The sequence below is a fragment of the Dipodomys ordii genome, unplaced genomic scaffold (genome assembly GCF_000151885.1).
Source record: "Dipodomys ordii isolate 6190 unplaced genomic scaffold, Dord_2.0 Scaffold64, whole genome shotgun sequence".
NCBI lineage: Eukaryota > Metazoa > Chordata > Mammalia > Rodentia > Heteromyidae > Dipodomys > Dipodomys ordii.
In genome coordinates, this window is record NW_012267280.1 from 229,841 (window position 1) to 251,894 (window position 22,054).

The 22,054-nt window shown below is 39.0% G+C and overlaps 2 protein-coding genes across 2 annotated transcripts in view; both read left to right on the forward strand.

Moving 5' to 3' along the window:
* Positions 1-10,098, forward strand: part of LOC105990253 (vomeronasal type-2 receptor 116-like) — a 40,813-nt gene extending 30,715 nt beyond the window's left edge. The window contains exons 8-9 of the mRNA XM_013022613.1: positions 3,358-3,521; positions 9,807-10,098. Coding sequence (XP_012878067.1) covers positions 3,358-3,521; positions 9,807-10,098 — 456 coding nt within the window. The remainder of the gene's footprint in view (positions 1-3,357; positions 3,522-9,806) is intronic.
* A 150-nt stretch (positions 10,099-10,248) lies between these two features.
* Positions 10,249-20,000, forward strand: LOC105990254 (vomeronasal type-2 receptor 116-like). Its single transcript, XM_013022614.1, has 6 exons — positions 10,249-10,334; positions 12,210-12,498; positions 13,581-14,384; positions 16,888-17,115; positions 18,059-18,182; positions 19,090-20,000. Exons 1-6 carry the CDS (start codon positions 10,249-10,251, stop codon positions 19,998-20,000), a joined length of 2,442 nt encoding a protein of 813 aa, XP_012878068.1.
* Positions 20,001-22,054: the final 2,054 nt, after the last annotated feature.

Genomic DNA, 22,054 nt, shown 5'->3' on the forward strand with positions numbered 1-22,054 from the left:
ATGTCCTATAGGAAATCTACTCATTACATTATTCATGTAACTGTAACCTCTCTGTACAGTATTTTTACAATATAAAACATATAAAAACCTGTCACTTTCAAAATATATACTGAAAATTGTGGTATTTAAAAAAGCAATCACAAACACAAGTTCAACACATTCAGCCAAGTCGTTTACAAAACAGCAATCCCTAGACTCAGGAAGAAGTCAGGGAATTCATCAACTGCCACTTCCCAACACAAAGTATCTGAAATACCTAGGCATAAATGTAACAAAGGAATTGAAAGAGTTCTGCCAAGAAAACCAACGAAGTAGGAAACATAAGAAATAAAATATCTCCATTAGTCATGGTTTACGAAAAGGAATATTGTGAAAACATCTGTGTCACCCAAAATGATATATACAGTTAAAGCAATCCTTATAATGAATCCCAAAATCACTCTTCATAAAATTGAAAATTCAATCCAAAAACTCATAGAGAAGGACACAGGACCCCCCCCAAAGCTAAAGCAATCTGAAGCAAAAAGAGTAATGTAGGAGTTATTACAACACAAATTAGTAGAGCACTACAAACACATTCAGCATTGTACTTGCCCAAACTCACACATTAAAACCAACAAATCAGATGACCTCAAAATGAATTTGACAAATGAATACCCCACGCCCTCTCATACATATGCACACTCAAGCATAGTATAGCTGGATAAACTTCAGAAAATTGTAAAGCAGAACTAAGAAAGTGGAAAAACATCCATTGCTCCTGGATTAGGAGGATTCACATCGTGAAAATGGCTGTACTGCCAAAGGCAATCTACAAATTCATTGCAATACACATCAATATACCAACCTTAATCTTCAATGAAATAGTAGAAGCAATAAAAAATTCATATGGAACAATTAAACACGCCGAATAGCAAGAACAATCCTTATCAGAAAGAACAGTGCTGGACGAATATCAATACCATACTTCAAACTCCACTACAAAGCCCTAGTAATCGAAATGGCTTGGTACTGGCACAAGAACAGACCTGAGGACCAGTGGAATAGAACTGAAGTCCAAGAAATGATCCTGCAGACCTATGGCCACCTGATCTTCGATAAGAAAGCCAAAAAAAAATAGAATGGATGAATGACAGTTTTGTCAGTATGTGGTGTTGGCAAAATTGGGTAAATATCTGTATAGAACTAAAGTTAGATCCTTATATATCACCCTGCACCAGAATCAATTCCAAATGTATCAAAGATCTTGAAGTCAAAGCAGACACCCTTAAAACATTTCAGGAAGGAATAGGAGAACTACAGGGATACTTGGCACAGGCCGAAATTTTCTTAATAGAGATCCAGAAATATAATAATTAAAAGAAAGGTTGTACAAATGGGATAGCATGAAACTGCAGAGTTTCTGCATGGCAAAGGACATAGCTAGCAAGATCAATAGAATACCCACGGATTTGGAGAAGATCTTCTCTAGCTAAAAAATGATGAGGGACTCATAACTAAAATATATTCTACTCAAAAAATTAAACCCCCCAACAACAAATCCTCAAAGAAACAACCACCCCAGTAATAAGTGGGCTAAAGATTTAAAATGAGACTTCTCTAAAGAAGAAATAGGAATGGCAAATAGACACATAAAGAAATGCTCAACCTCTCTGGCCATAAAAGATATCAAAATCAAAACAACATCAAGATTTCATCTCACTCCAGTTAGAATGGCTAAAATGAAGAAATCTAATAACAACAGATGCCGGAGGGGATGTGGCCAAAAGGGAAAGTTACTGCACTGTTGATGTTGTTCAACCACACTGGAAAGCAGTATGAAGGTTCCTCAAAAGACTCCAAATACACCCTTATGACCCAGTAATCCTACATCTGGACATTTACCTGAATGATCATAAACAAGGCCATACTGAAGCTACCAGCACAACTACGTTTATTGCAGCATTATTCACCATAGACAAGATATGGAACCAACCTAGAGGTCCCTCAGTAAATGAATGGATCAAGAAAATATGAGCTATATATATATATATATATATATATATATATATATATATATGCATACATACATACATACATATACATATATATAGGAATTGCCTCTATCTACCTGCTTATTGTTTGTCAGTCATGGAACCTGAACTCTATGCCTGGGTGCTGTCACTCATCTTTTCAGCTCAAGGTTAACTTTCTATCACATGAGCTACAGTGACCATTTCTGGCTTTTTCTGCTTATGTGGTGCTAAGGAATTGAACCCAGGGAGGGCCTCATGTATACAAGGCAAATACTCTACCACTGAGCCACCTTCCCAGCCCCTCCACCACCATTTTTAAAGTACATATGTGTTGTATATTTTCTGATACCCAGTGCATGAATGTGAACAAGTGCAAAAAAAATCTTCCAATGCTTCTGCTTTTTGTAGACTATGTCCACTGCCCTGAAGTAGCTCTATTCTCCAGGGCCACTGAAGTCTCTGCATGGAATTTGGATCTAACTTAGAGTTCTTTTAGATAGTGATTTAGATTTGTGATACAGAAGAATTTCCTCTGCTACTGTATGTTCCCAACCAAATGCAGCATGAAAATGTCTTCATCTATATTTTCATGTATAATTATAATTACCTATTTGATGATAAAATTTCAGAATGCAAAAGTAGAACAGAGAGTTATTGACATGTAATTGGTAGTTTCATCGACAACACTGCTTCCTCAGGCAATAGTAAATGGCTGAATTTCTGGAGGCCTCTGCACATGGAATTCTTATTGAAAGCTGCTAGCATCAACTACTAAGATTCTATGGCTGCTATTCACATTGTGTGTGAGAATCGACCCTCTGAGTGTACTGCTCTCAAAACTTTAGCTGACATCTCACAAGCACAGGTTTTGGTGGACATTTCTCCATGCACAGGACATGGCATCCTCTGAAGCAATCCAGTTGCATCATCCCAAATGGCTTTCATGAAAATAGTTTCTTGACACAGATGTTGGGCAGAAAAATTATCCAAGATTACTCCATCTCTGGGGCCTCACTACCTCTGGTCTTTGATGAAATCATAGTACCTGCGGTGAAGAATGCAAATACACAAACATGCTTTCCACCTCATGTTTTTCTCCTGGATGAAGGCCACACATGTAGAGCCTCAGGGAATACTTTTATACATTGCTTCTGGGGACTCACAAGAGGCTTTGATGAAAGGGGAGCTATAGAATATATCTTTATCAATAAAAAGACACACATGCACATATAAAAACATGAATATACATGCCTCATATTTGGGCTTCACATCCAACCAGAATTTCAGCTTGGCAAAGGCTTCAGGAATGCTCATTTTGAATTTCACACTCCTTCTTCTCCAGCATGCCCTCCTGGTCAGGTCCTTGGCTGGCATTAGCTGCCTCTCTACTATGAAGCACCGAGCACACATGGATGGAGATGTGATGATCGCTGGGTTTTTCCCTCTGAAGACTTTGGTAACAGATCACAGTAACAACCATGCTTCCAGCCAAGAAGAGAATACATGGTAAGTAACTCATTTACTCATTTGTTCTGAGGATGGGCAAAGGCTGAGGAAACTGGGTGCACACATCAATGTCCCCTGTCACTTCCCACTGACCTCCATCCCTATTGTACCAGGAACAGCTCAGTTCATTATTTGTCTTACAACTACTGCTGAATGATTTCCTGCCTGCTAGTATGAGAGGACTCTATTTCCTTCCATACAGCTTCTTCTTTCCAGGCTGGCTAATTCTTCACTTTACTCCACCATGCTTGTATCTCCTCCATTTCAGCTGTAATTTAAGAAAATGAAGTGATACTCTTATAATCACCCTGAGTCACTGGTGTAAGATCTGTACTAAAAATCTGCAACCACATTTCATTCCTGCCTAGCTCAGTAGTGTGAGAACTTTAGTAACACCTATATTTTGAGAACATGGGCAAAATTTCTTATTGTAGGCTGGTGGCAAATGCTTGTTAACCTAACTACTGAGGATCAGTATTTGAAGCCAGGTCAGGCAGGAATATCTGTGAGGCTTTTATTTCCAATTAACTAGCCAAAAGCTAGAAGTGAAGCTGTGGCTCAAGTGACAGAGTGTTATCCTGGAGCAAAAAAGCCCAAGGACAGTGTCCAGGCACTGATTTCATGCCCATGGACTCTCTCTCTCTTCCCCCTCTCTCTCTCACACACACATATTCTTACTGTAGAGAAGTAGTTACTGTTTCAAAGTAAACCTTGTATCAATATTTTATGTCAGAAATGCTGCACAACCCATGCTTTCCCAGGCAGGTTAGCATCATAAAGATCACTTATAGGAATTTTTTGATTGCCTAAGATGAGTTTTACCTTACTTGTGCACATGCATGTTCTTGACCTAAAAATGACTGTACATAGCTTTAAGAAATTCTAGGAAACTATCTGATTCTTATTGCAAGAGAAAAATGTCATTGTGTCATTGTGTCTATCATTTGCACATGTTTCCAAAGGTTGCTGTGACAAGTAGACCCTGAGGTAGCTGCCCACAATTGAGAACAGTGGTCCCAGGATAGCAATTACTCCTCTGTGCTATATAAGATACATGTCCTTATCTTATATGTCCCTGGTATGTTGATCTTTCTTAGTTTTGTGCTGGCCCTGGGAACTCAGGGCCTGAAACTATCCCTGAAGACTTTTGCTGAAGGCAAATGCTCTAGCACTTGAGCCACAGCTTCACTTCTGGCATTTTTGGTGGTTAAATGGAGATAAGAGTCTCACAAACATCCCTGCCCAACCTGGATTCAAAATCCTGAAAGGAGGATGTAACAATGCTCAATAGGAAATGTTCTCATTACCTTACTCATGTAACTGTAACCCTTCTGTACACTATTTTTACAATGAAAAAATAAAAAATATATTGAAATGTACTATATCCCATATTCTTAAGTGATTCTTTCTATTACTATAAGCTTTAACCTGTTTACAATAAACTTAAGCCTTTGAAAGCAAACAAAAATGACCCTCAGATCTCAGCCTCCTGAGTACTTAAGAATACAGGCAGCAGGGCAACTTTGGCTCATGCTTATAATCATAGCCTCTCAGGAGGCTGAGATCAGTTCAAAGCCAGCCTGGGCCAGAAAGTCTGTGAGACTCTTATCTCCACCAGAAATGTCACTGTGGCTCAAGTGGTAGAGTGCTAGTCTTGAGCTTAAGAGCTCAGGGACAGTGCCCAGGCCCAGAGTTCAAGTTCTGCAACTGACAAAAAAAAAGGTGGACTACAGGCATGAATTACTAATGCCTGGCTTAGCTTATTATTAGTATCCTCCATTTTTACCCATGTTCACCTGATTTCCATTCCCTTAATTTCCCAAATTACATTTCAGTACTTTGGTTACTGTCCTAATATAGACATATTGAGTACTATGGTTTCAGCTGACAGATGGCTTTTATTGTTTTTAGAAATGTTCCTTCTATTCCTATTTTCTCCAGAGCTTTTAGTATGAATGAATGTTGAATTTTATCAAAGGCCTTTTCTGCATCTGTGGCGATAATCATGTGATTCTTGACCTTGGCTCTGTTGATATGTTGGATTACATTTATTGACTTACGTATGTTAAACCATCCCTGTGTCTCTGGGATGAAGCCTACCTGATCATAGTGTATTATTTTTTTTATGTGTTTCTGGATTCTGTTAGCTAGAATCTTGTTAAGGATCTTTGCATCTGTGTTCATCAAGGAAATTGGCCTGTAATTCTCCTTTTTGGTTGGGTCTTTGCCTGGTTTGGGGATGAGTGTGATATTGGCTTCGTAGAATGAGTTTGGGATAGCTCCCTCCTTCTCTGTTTCTCTGAAGAGCTTGAGGAGTATGGGTATTAATTCTTGTTTAAAGGTCTTATAGAATTCTGCTGTGAATCCATCTGGTCCTGGGCTTTTTTGTTGGAAGACTTTTGATAGCTTCCTGTATCTCATTATAGGATATTGGCTTATTTAATTGGCTTACTTCTTCTTTGCTCAGTTTGGGAAACTTGTATTTCTCTAAAAATGCATCCATTTCTGCCAGGTTTTCTTCCTTTAGAGAGTATAACTTTTGAAAGCAGTACATTAGGATTGTTTGGATATCTTGGGTACGTGTTGTGATTTTTCCGGTGGCATCCCTAATCCTGTTAATATGGGTTTCCTCTCTTTTTTTTTTAATCTTGCCAACGGTCCATCAATTTTATTTATTTTTTCAAAGAACCAGCTTTTTGTTTGGTTAATTTTGGCTATAATTCTCTGATTTTCTAATTGGTTAATCTCTGCTCTTAATTTGGTTATCTGGCTCCATCTAGTAACTTTAGGTTCCATTTTTCCTTGTTTTTCTAGCTTTTTTAATTGCAAAATGGGATTATATACTTGGTCTGTTTCTATTTTCTTGATGTGGGCACTGAGGGCAATAAATTTGCCCCTCAGGGCTGCTTTTGCTGTTTCCCACAAGTTTCTTTGCGAGGTGTTTTCATTTTCATTTAGTTGTAAGAAATGTTTTATTTTTTCTCTGATCTCTTCCATTACCCAGGCATTGCTAAGAAGTGTGCTGTTCAATTTCCATGTATTAGAGAAATTTCTGCAGTATGCTTTGTTATTGAGAACTAGCTTGATTCCACTGTGGTCAGATAGGATACAGGGGATTATGTCGAACCCTTTGAATTTGCTTAAGTTCCTTGCATGAACTATTATATGGTCTATTTTGGAGAAAGTTCCATGAATTGCTGAGAAGAATGTGTACTGTGTTGTTTTAGGGTGAAATACTTGGTAGATGTCAGTTAATTCTGCTTGAAGTATGGCCTCACTTAATTAGGTAGCTTCTTTCCCAATCCTCTGGTTGGTCGACCTGTCCTTTGGTGAGAGTGGTGTGTTAAAGTCTCCTAGTATTGGGATCTATTTTATTCTGTAAGTTTGAGAGTATTTCTTTGACATATCTGGGTGCACCAATATTTGGGGCATATAAGTTGATGATGGTAATATCCTCCTCTTGGATTGTTCCCTGTATTAATATGTAGTGTCCATCCTTGTCTTTCTGTACTAATTTTAATTAAATTTTTAATTATTTTGTCAGATATCAGGATAGCTACACCTGCTTTCTTACTGGGGGAATTTGATTGGTAGATCCTTTTCCAACCCTTTACTTTGAATTTGTTTGTATGTTTGGCTGAGAAGTGGGTCTCCTGAAGGCAACAGATGGATGGTCATGTTTTCTCATCCAGTCTGCAGTTCTTTTTCTTTTGATTGGTGAATTAAGTTCAATAATATTAAGAGAAAGCATAGAGAGATGCATTGTTGTCCCTGTCAATCCCTGTTTTCCGAAGTTTTTCTTCTTTCCTTTCCTCCTGTGCTTGCTGATTAATGCCTGTCTGGGTGCAGGTCCCAGTTCCTGGTTGCTTTCTTCAGGTTGTGTCCCCCTCTTAGTATTCTTTGTAATGCTGGCTTAATGTTAATGTATTTTTCAGTTCTCCATCGAATGTGAATGTTAGCTTTGCCAGGTATATCAGTCTGGGTTGGCAGTTATTGGCTCTCAGGGCTCATATGGTACTTTCCCAGGCCTTTCTTGCATTCAGTGTTTGTGTAGAGAGAGCTGCAGTGATTCTAATTTTTTCCCATTGTAGTATAGCTCCTTCATTTTTGCTGCATACAAGATTGTTTCTTTATTATTCAGATCTATCATTTTTACTATAATGTGTCTAGAAGTGTTTCTCCTGGGATCTTGCTTTTTGGGTGTTCTATATGCTTCTGTTATGTAGGTAAGATGTTCTTTTTTGAGGTGGGGAAAATTTTCACCGATTATCTTGTTGAATAGGTGTTGCATTCCCTTACTTTGAGATTCCTCACCTTCGTCCACTCCAATTATATGAAGGTTAATTTTTTTGGCATTATCTGCTTGCTCTTGAATTTCCCTTTGGTTTAATTTGAGTGATTTTTCCATATCTGTCACTTTTTGGTCCAGTTGGTGTATTTGTCTTCTGTATCTGACACTCTACATTCCATTTTGTTCACTCTGTTAACCGTGGCTTCTATTGTGGTTTGCATGGAGGAAATGGACTCCTTTATGGATTCGATGTTGGTTCTCAAAGTACTGAGCTCACCTCTTAATGAGGTATGTACTGCCTCTAATTTGGCATTTATCTCACTTCTTACTGAGGTTTGTGCTTCCTCTAGTTTTGCATGCATCTCCTGTTTGATATCCCATATATCTTTTGATAGTTCATCCTTCTGCTCTTTCAATTTCTGGTCTATTTCTCGCTTTATTTCTTGAGTCATTGTCTCCAGTATCCCTTGGATGTAGCTTTTGTCTTCCATTCCTGCTTTGCTCCCACTGGGGCTCTCCCCTGCATGGCTAGTGGCTATTGAGGATAGCTTGCTATCCTTGGTGTTGATAAACCTTGTAATTTTTCTGTGTGATTTTCACATGGGGGTTCGGGAATTATTGGAGACTAATCTGTTATTTTGTTTTGGTGTGTCTGACTTTGCTTGGTTGCTGATTCTGTATTGGTAGAGAGAGTCTGTGCCTGATCTGGGTTCTGTTGTGGGCCTACCTCCAGCTGCTGGTCTGACCTTCATAAGATTCTCGGCTCTCTGCTGTAGATCGCTGGCAATTCCCACCTTTGGAAGGGTTGAGCAGCCTAGATTGCTTGTGTTTGCTCCTACGGGTGCTCTTGGCAAGATCGGATGCTCTGGATTCACTCTCCCAGATGCTGGAGTCTGCTATGGGCTCCTGATGTTTTTGTTTTTGTTTTTTGGGCAGGTTGTGGGCTTGAACTCTAGGTTTGGGTGCTGTCCCTCAGTTCTTCAGCTCAAGGCTGGCACCCTACCATTTGAGCCACAGCACCACTTCTGACCCTTTCTGCTTATGTGATTCTGAGGAATCAGATCCAGGGCCTCATGCACTCAAGACTATCACTCTACTGCTGAGCCACCTTACCAGCCTGAGCTCCTGCCTACTATCAGGTGCTGGCAGTCTGTGTTGCCCAATTCCCAGCATAGAGTATATGGGTCAGGTTTTGGTGGGGTTTGGGCTTCTCTTGTCCTGAGCCTCCAGGTCTTTTGTTGTCACAGGCATGCTTCCCAGGGGGTGCAGTTCCCTATTTTTCTCCCCTCTGCTGAGGCGTATGCTCAGCTTTTGACTTCAGTTGGGAGGAGTTGGTTGTGTTGTTCAGGCACCGGATCTCCAGGCATGGTCCCGGCCCCCCACCTGGGGCACGCCAGTTGGGCCTGTGCTGCTGTGTATACCACCTAGGTTATGCAGCCTGGGGTACACAGTTCAAATTTCTTCTACTGTTGGTTGTCTTGACCCAGGGACGCTGTTCCTGGCTTGGGCGTTTAAGCTCCCTTCCATGGGCACTCTTGCTCTAGCCTGGTCAGCAGAGTGTGCTCCATGGGCTGGTGGAGCTCTCGAACAGTTCCCAGTTTTAGTGGGTCCTGGGGTTCCGGTGTTGGGGTAGGGAGTCTGGGTCAGGGTCTGGGGATTCCTTCCAGCTCTGGTCTCCCTTGAGGGATACACTGTCCCCTGTGGGGTACTCACCCTGGAGCTAGTTGTTTCTGTGTGGTGTAGGTCATCAGTTGCTGTTGCAATCCAAGTTCAGTTGGGGTGGTTGCAGGCTGAGCTGGGCGGTGGTGGCTCTGTGTGATTCTCTTCTGTCTCTGCCTCTGTTGAAGCTGTCGGGTCCACAGTGTCCATGCCCCAGGCGAGGGGCGGGGGCTGGGCCTCCGTACAGGTTCTGAGTGCTGAGGTTTTCACTCTCCGTATCAGCACCAGTTCCTTGTAGGTCTTTTGCTTTGCTATTCTGTGGGTGTCCTGTGTAGCTCTGGAGCTCCCATCATGGGGCCGAGTTCCGGGCTTGGGGGTTTCTCCATTTATCGCAATCAGTGGGTCTGTCACTGGTACCTCAGGCAGTTTCTGAGTGAGTTACCTGCAGACAGCTCCCTGTGTCTCTGGGACCCCAGCAGCCCCTGCTGGGTCGTTGTCACAAACGGCGGGTCTGACACCAGTACCTCAGGCGGCTTCTGTGCGGGTTATCTGCAGACAGCTCCCTGTGTCTCTGGGACTCTGGCTGCCCTGTGCCGAGCTGGCAGTGGCTTGACGCGCTGCTGGTGATGGGTGGCTTTGGCGGGATGGAGCCTCTCTGCTCAGATGGAGAGTGAGGGGTGGGGGTGGGATCTTTGTTGAGACTCCCGGCTGGTAGGTTTCTCTGTTTGTGGTGACCAGCGGGTCTGCAAATCGGTACCTCAGGCGGCTTCTGTGTGGATGATCTGCGTGCAGCCCCCTGTATCTCTGGAACTCCAGCAGCCCCCGCTGGGCCAGCGGGTCATGGTTTGGCTCGCGGCAGCACGGCCAGTGAAGGTTGGGGGAGGGGTCTTCGCTCTTCTCTGTTCTGAAATTCTTCTTTTCCTCTCTTTCTTTTTTTGTTATTTTCCACCTCCTGTTTTTCTCTGAGTGTTCATCTTTTTGTTGTTGTCAGTCTCTTGGGGAGATTAAGCGTTGGAACTTAAATTCTCTTTTTGGTTGGGGAGAGCTGTGGTGTTTCCCTACTGCCCTGTCGCCATCTTGGTCCCTCTGTCATCAACTTTTAACAAACCTTTTTCACACATTTTCATTCTTACTTCTTACTCATGCATTATTCCTCTGTATGTGTTTGTTCAATTACATCTTCCTCAGGCTCACTATTTTCTTCCATTTAGAAGACTTCACAAATACGCTAGGTTTTCATTATGATCATTTCACATATATCAACAGTATATACTGAACAAGTTAATCCTTTCATTAGTATTTCCAACATGACTTTATTGTTTACTGTTAAAAAATACCAGTTGTTTTCATTACATTAATTTCTTTAGCATATGCACACGTGCACATGTACTACACACACACACACACACACACACATGAACACACAGACAAGACACAGAGAAAGAAAGAAAAACAGTACTTTGATCTTCTTTATTTTGTTCTATTGGTTCCTTTTCAGTTTCTCAATCTAAATATAATGGGAAGAGATGGAGTCATTGGAACTGGGATTTGAATGTAAAGCTTGCTTACAATACTCCTTCAACCCTCATGTTATGGGTTCCTCTCTCCATAAAGGATTCCTTGGAATTGGATTTAGCCCTTTCATTTGGGTGTATAAAAAATGCAATTCTCAGTAAGCCAGGCCCAAAGAAACAAAGGTCCCATGATTTCCCTTATTTGCAATAACTAGTATATGTCTGAGACAGCAGAAAAGGTCAGATAAGTTGATGTTAGGTGAAATGAACCCCAAGATAAGGACTCAAAATGGTTTTTCTTTCTTTCTATTGTTTCTAGCATGTTTATAAGATGATTTCTTTGTTGCTTTGTATGTCCCTCTCCCATGGTATAACCCCTGTTTTCACTGTATTTGATGTTGGTATAATTTGTGGAGAGGAAGGGAAAAAAATCGTTTAAATAGGGATACAGGTTGATCCATTGCAACAATTTGATGTACAAGATGTTATGCCGAAAAAATGAACTTTACAACTTTGGTATGGGGGGGGTGGAGGGAAGCGCTGGGGAGGGGGGAGATGGGAAGGGATGGGAAGGGGAAAAAAGGAGGAGGCAACAATGCTTGATCAGAAATGTACTCATTACCTTACTCATGTAATTGTAACCCTTCTGTATGGTATTTTCACAATTAAAAAAATTGAAAAATAATACAATTCCCTCACTTGAGCTTTTATTCTGGTTGTTCTTGAAGTAAGAACTGTTTAATATGTTGGATTTGTGAGCACAGCTTACAATGGAATCTTCCATAAATAAGATTTTGCTTCTGAAAGATGTTCTTAATTTGGACATTTATTAGTTAGGCTGACCTTCCATATATAGATATAACAAAAACTAGGTGATTCAAAACACAAGATTTATTTTTTGCACATGTATAGCTAGTTGCCCTTAGATAAATGCAATGGAATATTTCCTGTCTTATTAAAACCTAATCCAACAGACAACAGTTCCCTGTTCTGGTGCATGTAGAAGAGGGGAAAAGCAAAGTCTCTCATGGCTTAAATAAGTTTCTGAATCTCATTCATGACATGTTCCCTTCATATCCTTACCTAATCCTATATACAAGCATAGGAAAATAAAACCCAACTGAGAGTAATGGTTTAACATATTCAAAGGCAAAGAAGCAAGGATTTATTGCATCAAACTCATAAGTTTTGAAATACACTTCAATTTCTATGATCATTATGCAGGTCTATCTTCAAGAACTACCAGCTTGTTTTGGCCTTGGCTTTTGCTATTGAGGAGGTCAACAAAAACTCTGATCTTTTACACAACTTGACTCTGGGATTTGATGTCTATGATGTTCAATTCAGTGGTTGGACCATGTATAAGAATCCCTTCATTTGGCTCTTCGGGAAGTACAACATTCCAAACTACTCCTGTATGAGAGACAACAGGTTTATAGCAGTACTTACAGGACCATTAGGAATGACATCTGACCAAATTGGAACATTGCTGGGACTCTATAGGTTTCCACAGGTGAGAATAGAGGTGTTAAAGGATATAAAAATGTCTAATATTTCATGTGTTAGAAGAGGATGATAGGAAGAGACTGGATTTATGAACCTATCAAATTTTGTGGTATCAAAGAGTAAGTATTCAATGATGGTGGGATATATAGATATGTGGATATAGATATATTTCACCATTTGGCAAAGGAGACAGAAGAAATAGAGATGACAAATAGATGATGTATTGTTACAAGCCTTTTCAATAATTTTCTTTAAAACAATCAGGAAATGGAAAATGACTTTGCAGTGTGAAGCTATGTTGAGCAGGGAACTGATGAGCTACTCCTGTAATTTAGAGTATTGAGGGAAACTTGTATCTGCAATTAACCAGCAACAAGCAGAAAATGAATGAATGCTCAAAGTGGTAAATGTGTCATGAGAGAAAAATCCACCAAAGTAGATGAGGACATGTGTTTGTGCCCCTCTACTGGCATGTATGTGCACACCCACAAGATATTATATTAAATGAAGTAAGTGAGGCTCTGATTAAGAAAGGAGAAATGTGTTCTCTTTTATGTGAGAGGTAGACCTAACATATGAACATGAAAATGAAATAAATATGGAACACACACATAGCCTCTTATATATGTATATATGATCAACCTGACTAAAGCATGGTATACACATGGGTGGAACTCCATGCTGTGACTCTTCTATCTACCGGCAGTACAAAAAAGAAACATGAGAAAGCTGATGCATATGTTTCCGGAGACAGATAGATATTGAGGAAAAATGTGAGAGGAATAAGGAATGGATGGTTGGGAAAAACAAAATAATATTCAATGTACATATGTGATAATGCAATTAGATAAGTCAAGGAGTGGGTGAGGTTGACATGGATGGGGAGAACTGATGAAATTTGTGACAAAAATCAAGAGACATTTTAAAAATATTGATATGTTGTACAACTACTCAAAAAACAATTTTTTAAAAAAATAAAATAAAACATATTCCATAAACTTCAGCTATTTCTTCACATACATCAAGATTCAAATTTTTATGAATGGCAATCCTCTAATTCATGAAGCATCCAATTTTGTTTCCCTTCAGCTTACCTTTGGGTCATTTGTTCATGCCCTGAGTGACCATCACAAGTTTCCTGCTCTCTATCAGATGGCCCCAAAGGACACATCAATAGCCACAGCTATCGTCTCCTTACTGCTTCACTTCAGCTGGAGCTGGGTGGGACTGTTGAATTTACAAGATGAGAATGATTTGTGGGTTCTTGCTGAATTGAAAGAAGAGATGGCCAAGAACAGAGTTTGTGTAGCCTATGAGCTAGTGATCTCAAACAAATCAATATCATATATAGGTAAAGCCATGGCAGGTTATAATGAGGCAAATAAATCATCAAATGTCCTCATCATACATGGTAATAATGATTCACTAATAATTTTAATAATGGGCATTGAGCAACTTTTAATAAAAGGCAAAGTTTGTATAATGAACGCACACTGGGAATTTACCCTGAAAAGGAGATATTTCATGTTAGGCTCACTGCATGTTCCTCTTATTTTTTCACACCACCATGCAGATGTTTCTGGATTCACAGATTTTATCAAGGCAGCTAACCCTTCCAAATACCCAGAAGACATTTTTCTTGCTAGGATGTGGTTTCACTTTTTTAATTGCTCAGATGCTGAGTCTGACTGTGTGACATGGGACAACTGTCCTCATGATGCTTCTTTGGATTGGTTGCCTGGGCATGTTTTTGACATGAATATGTCTGGACACAGTTACAATATATACAACGCTGTGTATGCTGTGGCCCAGGCTCTCCATGAGAAGTTTCTTCATCAAGTAGAAGTTCAAACAATGGAAAATAGAAAAGGAACAGTGCCTTTCCATGCACAGGTAATTTCATTTATTTTGGATGGCATGCACCATGAGCAAAGGCACTTCCTAGAAAATGTCATATTCTGTGAAATTTAATATTTCAGATGCTTTTGCAAAACCCAGGAATTTGTTTACATTTAAATGTCTGGGGTACTCTAAACATGGAATCATATGCTCATAAGAAAAAACTGTATAAAGAATAAAATGTATTCCATGATTCTGTAAATTGATTTTTTATTGCTGTTCCTGGGCTTGAATTCAGGGTCGAGTGCTGTCTCTGGGTCTCTTTGTGCTCAAGGATAGTACTCTGCCACTTGAGGTACACCAGTACATCTGTCTTTTTTCAGAGTAGTTTATTGGAGACAACTCTCATGGACTTTTAAGCCCAGTCTGGATTTGAACTGTGATCCTCAAATCTCAGTCTCCTGAGTAGCTGAGATTAAGTCCTCATGAGCTTCTGGCAGCCAACTTATGAATTTGATTAGTTACAAATAACTTCAACATTCACATCGCTAATGTTTAAAAAACTATAAATTCAAGTTTCCCCTATACATTTCCTTAGTACTAGCAAAGGATGACCTGCTGAACAGAATTTTCTATATTTTTCATATGTGATCTAGTTTCACTCAACTTTGGAAATAAAAATTTAGCAAGCTCTGCCTAGCAATGGCAAGTGGGAGACCCTGAGTTCAAACCCTAGTCTTGCCATCCCCTGTAAGAAGGTCCCCTCTTTTTCCAAGTGCTGATTTTCACCTGGTCAAAAACACCAAGAACTCTATCAACACTGTTTTAATGGAGGCATCTGTTCTGCAGGCCTCCATCCTTTTGCCCTACTCTGTACCGTTTTTCCTCGGTGACTTTGGCATCACTATCATCCTGTGTTTCCACCTGTCTGTCTGTGATGAATCTCCTATGTCCTGCATGCCAAATGTTTCTCTCTGCAAGTATTTCCTCTAGTGACTTCTCCAAAAAGAGTAGTAAGGAGGTGGATAAATACATTTGCAGATGTTCTGTAAACGTAATCTACTTTAATTTTGATGAATACCTTTGCTAAATATAAAATTCTTATTTAAAAATAATGTTCTCAGCTGGGACATAGTGGTAAATGCCTGAAATCCCAGTATTTGGTAGACAGAGGAAAAAGGATCATGAGTTCAATACCATCTTGAGATATATATTGAGACTATCTCAAAAGTAGATAAATTAATTTCTCCTTAAATTTTTGAAAACATTCCCCCTTGTTTTCCACCTGCCAATGGGGCAGTCAGAAATTCTGAAAATATTTTAATTTCTGAATCCTTTTCATGTGATGTTTTCCTCCTCCTGAAAACGTAATATCTTTTACTCATCCCCTTTGTTTTGAGTTTTCAAGATGATTCTCAGTAAGATAGGCCAATTTTTCACTAACTGAAATGGGTGGTTACTTGACCTTAATGATCTGGATGCTTGTGTCCTTCATTTCTGAGAATTTCATATGATTTATTATATAATCACTAATGACACATTTTTCCTCTATTCATCTCTTGGAAATCCTTTAGATTACACTTTGTCTTCTGAATTGATTCTCTACGTTTTCATTTCTTTATGTGTAATTTCCCATGCCTGTCTTGCTCTTTTTGCTTTCTTTTCTTAGTCATTATCCTAAAACTCTTCCAGTGATATTTTACAACACCATACAGGATTGGGGATTTAGCTCAATGGAACAGCACTTGCCTGGCAAGTGCAAAGCCCTGAGTTTAGTCCTCAGCTCTGAAAATAAAGGAATAAAATAACTCAATTTTTAAAAATCCACCATATGGGTTTGGGGTCATGTGGAGAGGGATAGACTAATGAAGAGGAGAAGATGGGAGAAATGCAGACAAGAATCCAATGTATATCCTGCAAAATTAAGAGTGATGGAAGGGATTGTAAGGGGAGGAATCAGTGAGAATGTTGACAGGAGTGACATTGATCGAGATACAGTATTCCTAAACTACTTTGTAAAATGGCTTCTCCTATGTACAATATCTAAAGATAATTTTAAAAAGAAATAAAAATCCACTATACCGTTAAAAATTAGCAAGCTCAAACTATACACATTTATACAAAAAGTGCTGTGTTAAACTGGAGCTAGGCAACTGAGAATGGTCTCATTCATGACTATGCTATATTGGTTTGTCTTTTAAAAAAAAAGGCTTGTACTCCTTTTCAGAGTGACCTGGATTCAGAAAGATTATTTACCTCCATAGATTATTTTGTGGATCCTGCAGTAGTTGGTGCTATTCTTGAATTCAGAATAAGAGATTAAAGGCAATCAGGAGCTTTTCTTTTTAAAAAAATATTTTCTTATAAACATGCTGTACAGAGAGGTTACAGTTACATCAGTAAGAAATGAGTACATTTCTTGTCGAGCATTGTCACCCCCTCCTTTGTTTTTCTCCTACTATCCCTTCCTTCCCCATCTCCCCAGGAGCTTTCCTTCATTCAAATTTTCTGCCTATGTCTGGGATGTACTTCCTCATAACCTGATGTATCTCTTCAGCTGCTCCATGTTCTGAGGAACATCCAGTTTTACAATCCTGTTGGAGAGCAAGTGATTTTAGATGAGAAAAGGAAATTGGAGCCAGAGTATGACATAATGAACATTTGGAATTTTCCAGAAGGTCTTCAACTGGAGGTGAAAATAGGAAAGTTTTCTCCATATGCTTTCCATGGTAATCAACTGTCTTTATCTGAAGATATGTTAGAGTGGGCCATAGGATCTACGGAGGTGGGTTGGCTCTAATCATAATGATTTTAAGAACATATCTTGAAGAAAAAGTCATCCTTTCAATTTATACCTGGCTGGGTGCCAACAACATTCTCATAAAATCCTAGCTACTCAGAGACCAGAGATATAAATATCACAGTTTATATCTGGACAAGCAGGAAAGTCTGTAAGAAACTTATCTCCAATTAACCACCAAAAATCTGGAAGTGGAGCTGTGAATCAAGTAGTATAATGATAACCTTGGGCAAAAAATGCTCAAAGCCAGTGGCTAGATCTTGAGCTCAAGCCTCAAGATCCAAACTAAAAACAAAATTAAATATCTTCCTACTTCTAGATTCAGAATATTGTCATAAATTATAGACAGGAGTTTTCTACTAGGTTTCCAACATTGTTGTAAAGTACCTGAAAAATAATTTTATGTGGTGGAAAGCTTTGTTGGGTTTACTTATGTAGAGGTTTCATTCAGTGGTTAGTTGACATGCTACTTATTCATCTTTGCTGAAAAGAATCATTGAAGGAGTCTTTATCAAGATTCATCTTCATGGCCACTGGAAACCTAAGAGGAAAATATGTTGGGCCTTTAAAGTGGAAGTCTTCATCCGGGCTTTTGCCCATGTCACAGATGAGTAGGAGACAACATAGAATGACATGAATTTAAGAAAGTTCCGTAGGGTTGTAAACTGGGACTTACTTCCTCACCATAAGTTTCACACTTTTAAAGATCCCATAAGGTTCTGTAGCATAACAGGCTAGCAATCAAAGTTGTAACACATAATTCCTTAGGAAATACGGGATATGGAATCAATAACACAATTCAATTGATTGACTCACTTAGCTAGATAGAATCATTATGTGTAATAATTTGATTCTTTAAAACAATGGACTTTTTGGAGTGTTAGCTATGTAAGTTTGAGTAGTTACTGGCATACTTGATTTTCCTTAGACTCCTCACTCTGTCTGCAGTGAGAGTTGTGGTTCTGGATTCAGGAAATCTCCTCAGGAGGGAAAAGCTGCCTGTTGCTTTGATTGTATCCCTTGCCCAAAGAATGAGATTGCTAATGACACAGGTAAGTCTGTGAATTACAAAGTAATTTTTCATCTCTCCTCAGTTTACCTCAGCCAACCAAGTCAATGCAAAACTTCTGCTTTATGATTGCAGAGTCCTTTTTCCTTCTCTCTATTAATAACAATTTTGACAAGTGGTAGTATTGCTAGTTGAAATGTAATAGATCATGGCCTTGAATTACATATTTAGTAATATTTTCTACTCTATGACAGGAAAATTTAACTCCAGAAATCCCTCTTATCACTAATAATTCAGACAAGTGTAAACTCTAACATGAAAGTAAACACAACTCTTATTAGGACAGTGCTTACATTAAAATGTATAATTTTTCACACAGGAAATAAAGATATAAGACAACATCTTTATATCTCTTAACCTAGAACTGTTTGTGACATAGGATAAGGATTGAGAAAGGTAGATTTACCTTAAGAAATGAACATGACTCTAAAGTGCCCAAGAGTGGTTTCTCTGATACACAGATGAGGTGGAGAGAAAAACAGAATGAGATGAATTCAAGGATATGCCACAGGAATAAATTAATGTTGTGCAAAGACATGTATAAAGCTGTATTATTTACCATTTTAAATAGAATTGCAACACAGGGCACACAGTTCTGTTACTGTGTTAGAACAAAGTGTAGGAAATTGTTGTTAGGAGATAAGAATGCAACAAATGGCACATTGCCAACACATGTGATAACCACTGAAGGAAAAAAAAGTTGAAGAAAAGAGCCAGAATAAAGAAGGATATGGAAGTGGGAGGAGGTTATGGATTAGAAAAGAAATAAAAGTGTGTTTATGATACTTAATGATGACATGCTATGATTACATCTAAGGAAACAATTGCCTAATATTTTTAAGTAAAAGAAGTTCACAACAAAACTAATGGTAGCTTACACTTCCCACCAGATATGGGCCAGTGTGTGAGATGTGCAGATCATCAGTATGCCAATACAAAGAGAAATCAGTGCCTCAGGAGAGATGCAAGTTTCCTGGCCTTTGGAGATCCCCTGGGCATAGCTCTGGCCTGCATGGCTCTCTGCTTCTCTGTGTTCACTGCTGCTGTTCTTGGGATGTTTGTTAAACATCAAGACACTGCCATTGTCAAGGCCAATAACCGGACCCTCAGTTACATCTTGCTCATCTCCCTCATCTTCTGTTTCCTCTGTTCCTTGCTCTTCATTGGCCGTCCCAACACAGCCACCTGCATCCTGCAGCAGATCACATTTGGAGTTCTCTTCACTGTGGCTGTTTCCACAGTGCTGGCCAAAACAGTGACTGTGGTTCTGGCCTTCAAGGCCACTTCTCCAGGGAGAATGATGAGGTGGCTGCTGGTATCAGGAGCTCCTAACCTCATCATCCCCATCTGCACCCTCATCCAGGTGACTCTCTGTGGCCTCTGGCTGGGAACCTCTCCTCCCTTTGTGGACACAGATGCACACTCTGAACATGGCCACATCATCATCCTGTGCAACAAGGGCTCCCTCACTGCCTTCTACTGTGTCCTGGGATACCTGGGCTCCCTGGCTCTGGCCAGCTTCACTGTGGCTTTTCTGGCCAGGAACCTGCCTGACACTTTCAATGAAGCCAAGTTCCTGACCTTCAGCATGCTGGTGTTCTGCAGTGTTTGGGTCACTTTCCTGCCTGTCTATCATAGTGCCAAGGGGAAGGTCATGGTGGCTGTGGAGGCCTTCTCCATCTTGGCCTCTGGAGCAGGGCTCCTAGGCTGCATTTTTGTTCCAAAGTGTTACATCTTGTTAATGCAAAATAGAAATACTCTGCATGGTTTCAGGGATAAAAGTCATAGTAGGATAAATTAGCTTTCTAATGATTAAAGTCATATATTTGATTAGCATACAATTTGTCTGATCAAATCTACAATAATTTTGCATTGTTATACTAGTTTGTATCATGGAATTTTTACTGCAATGAATAAGAAGATATTGCTCATTTTTCTACTAGTAGTGGTAACAAGTGGCTGATAGCCATTTAAATTTGAATTTTCTTGTGTAGTTTTGGTTCCTCCTATTTATTTTGAACTTAATCTTATTATTCCTCTTCTCCATTTCCTTTTGCTGTTGTCTTTCTCAATCATTTTTCTCAATTTTCAAGTATAAGAACTTCCTGCCTGCCTACGCTCATATTGCACAGTCCTCTAACACATTTATTAGTATTTTCCTCTTCACAGAGTTTCACCTTTTAATATGATCTTTAGAGACCATTTTGTTCAATACTTGTGTATGTCTCCTCACACATTCACCTTTTGCAATAATCCTGAGTCTCTTTTGCTGGACTTTTCTCTATGTGTCTGCCTCTGTCTCTGTCTCTCTGTCTCTCTGTCTCTCATTCTCCATCTCCTCTCTCTCTGCCTTTTCCCTCTCACTCTGCTTTCCTCATATGGCTTTAGTAATAACCTGAATAAGCTATATAAAAATACTCTTCAACTTAAGATTACAATGAAAAACATGTTTTGGCATTTCTCTCAAGTTTAAAGTAATGCATCACAGTTTCATCTACCTTGGCTTCATATAACTTTCAATTTATTCTTTTTTTAATGACTCTTTATTAATTTGGTACACAGAAATTTCTATTTCTGCATTAAATACACATAAGAAAGTTTTTTTTCTGCCAGTTGTGGGTCCTGAACTCTGGGCCTGGGTCCTGCCCCTGAGCTCTTCAGCTCAAGGCAAGCACTCTACCACTAAGCCACCTTCCCAGCCCCATAAGAAAGTTTTTTAATGGTATCATTTCTTACAATCTGTTGACACATGAACATTTTTATCTGCCACACTTCAAAACTCTTAATTTGGTAAGGAAATATCACTTACTGTTTCAAACAGGTTAACTTGGTGGCTTCTATAATATTTCTGCAGAATAACATATTTAAGACATATAGAAAATAGCACTCCTTTCTTGTCTGTTCCAGTGATCATTATATGTTTCTTCTGAAATTAATTAAATTTATTTATACATTCTTGAACTCAGGGCATAGACTGTCCTTTACATTTTTCACGCAAGGCTGCTTTATCATTTGAACCACAGCTTCATTTCTAGCTTTTTCATATGTAATTGGAAATGAGAGTCTCATGGATTTTCCTGCTCAGGATGACTTTGAACCTCTTATTATTATTTCATTTCAAATAAAGAAATGGCTATGAAACTGACTATTAATTTGTACTAATTAAATTTAGTTTACAAGAAAATAATGTATTGGCAATAAATATTGTGTGCATGTTCTATTTTGGGGTGCATGCTGCTTAACCATTGTTAATGTAAGTATACGGTATTCAGAGCTTTATCAGTATGGTAATCAAGATATAATCAAAATACTCATCTGTTTCTATTGAACTTTTGTCTGTCTTTCTTGTTTTACCCTTCCATTATTAGAGTTGTGGTTATATTGTGTAAAATACTGAGTTCTCATTGTATGATGTTAAATTGTGAAAATATTTGACTTTAGGGCTTTCACATAATGTATGTATTTCTTGCTAATTTATTCTTAGTTAAGATCTCAGTAAAGTTACCCAATGCCCTCAGCACTCTTTTGTCTTAAATGAAGGAATGAAAAGAATGTATAAATGTATGGATTGATGAGTTGAAGCAAGTGTGTATGGATGGAAGGCATAGAGAGAGCAATGGCACATAATAGATAATTTCACAGACAAATAGAAACACAGAACTATGAAAAATGAAAGAAGGAAAATGTAGCCATAAAAAATTATTTTTATTTTGTATTGTAATAAAACTTTATTCATACAACACAGGCTGGATTTGGTCCCTAAGTCATGGTTTGCCTATCTTTGTTGTGTGTGTGTGTGTGTGTGTGTGTGTGTGTGTGTGTGTCTGTCTGTCTGTCTGTCTGTCTGTCTGTTTT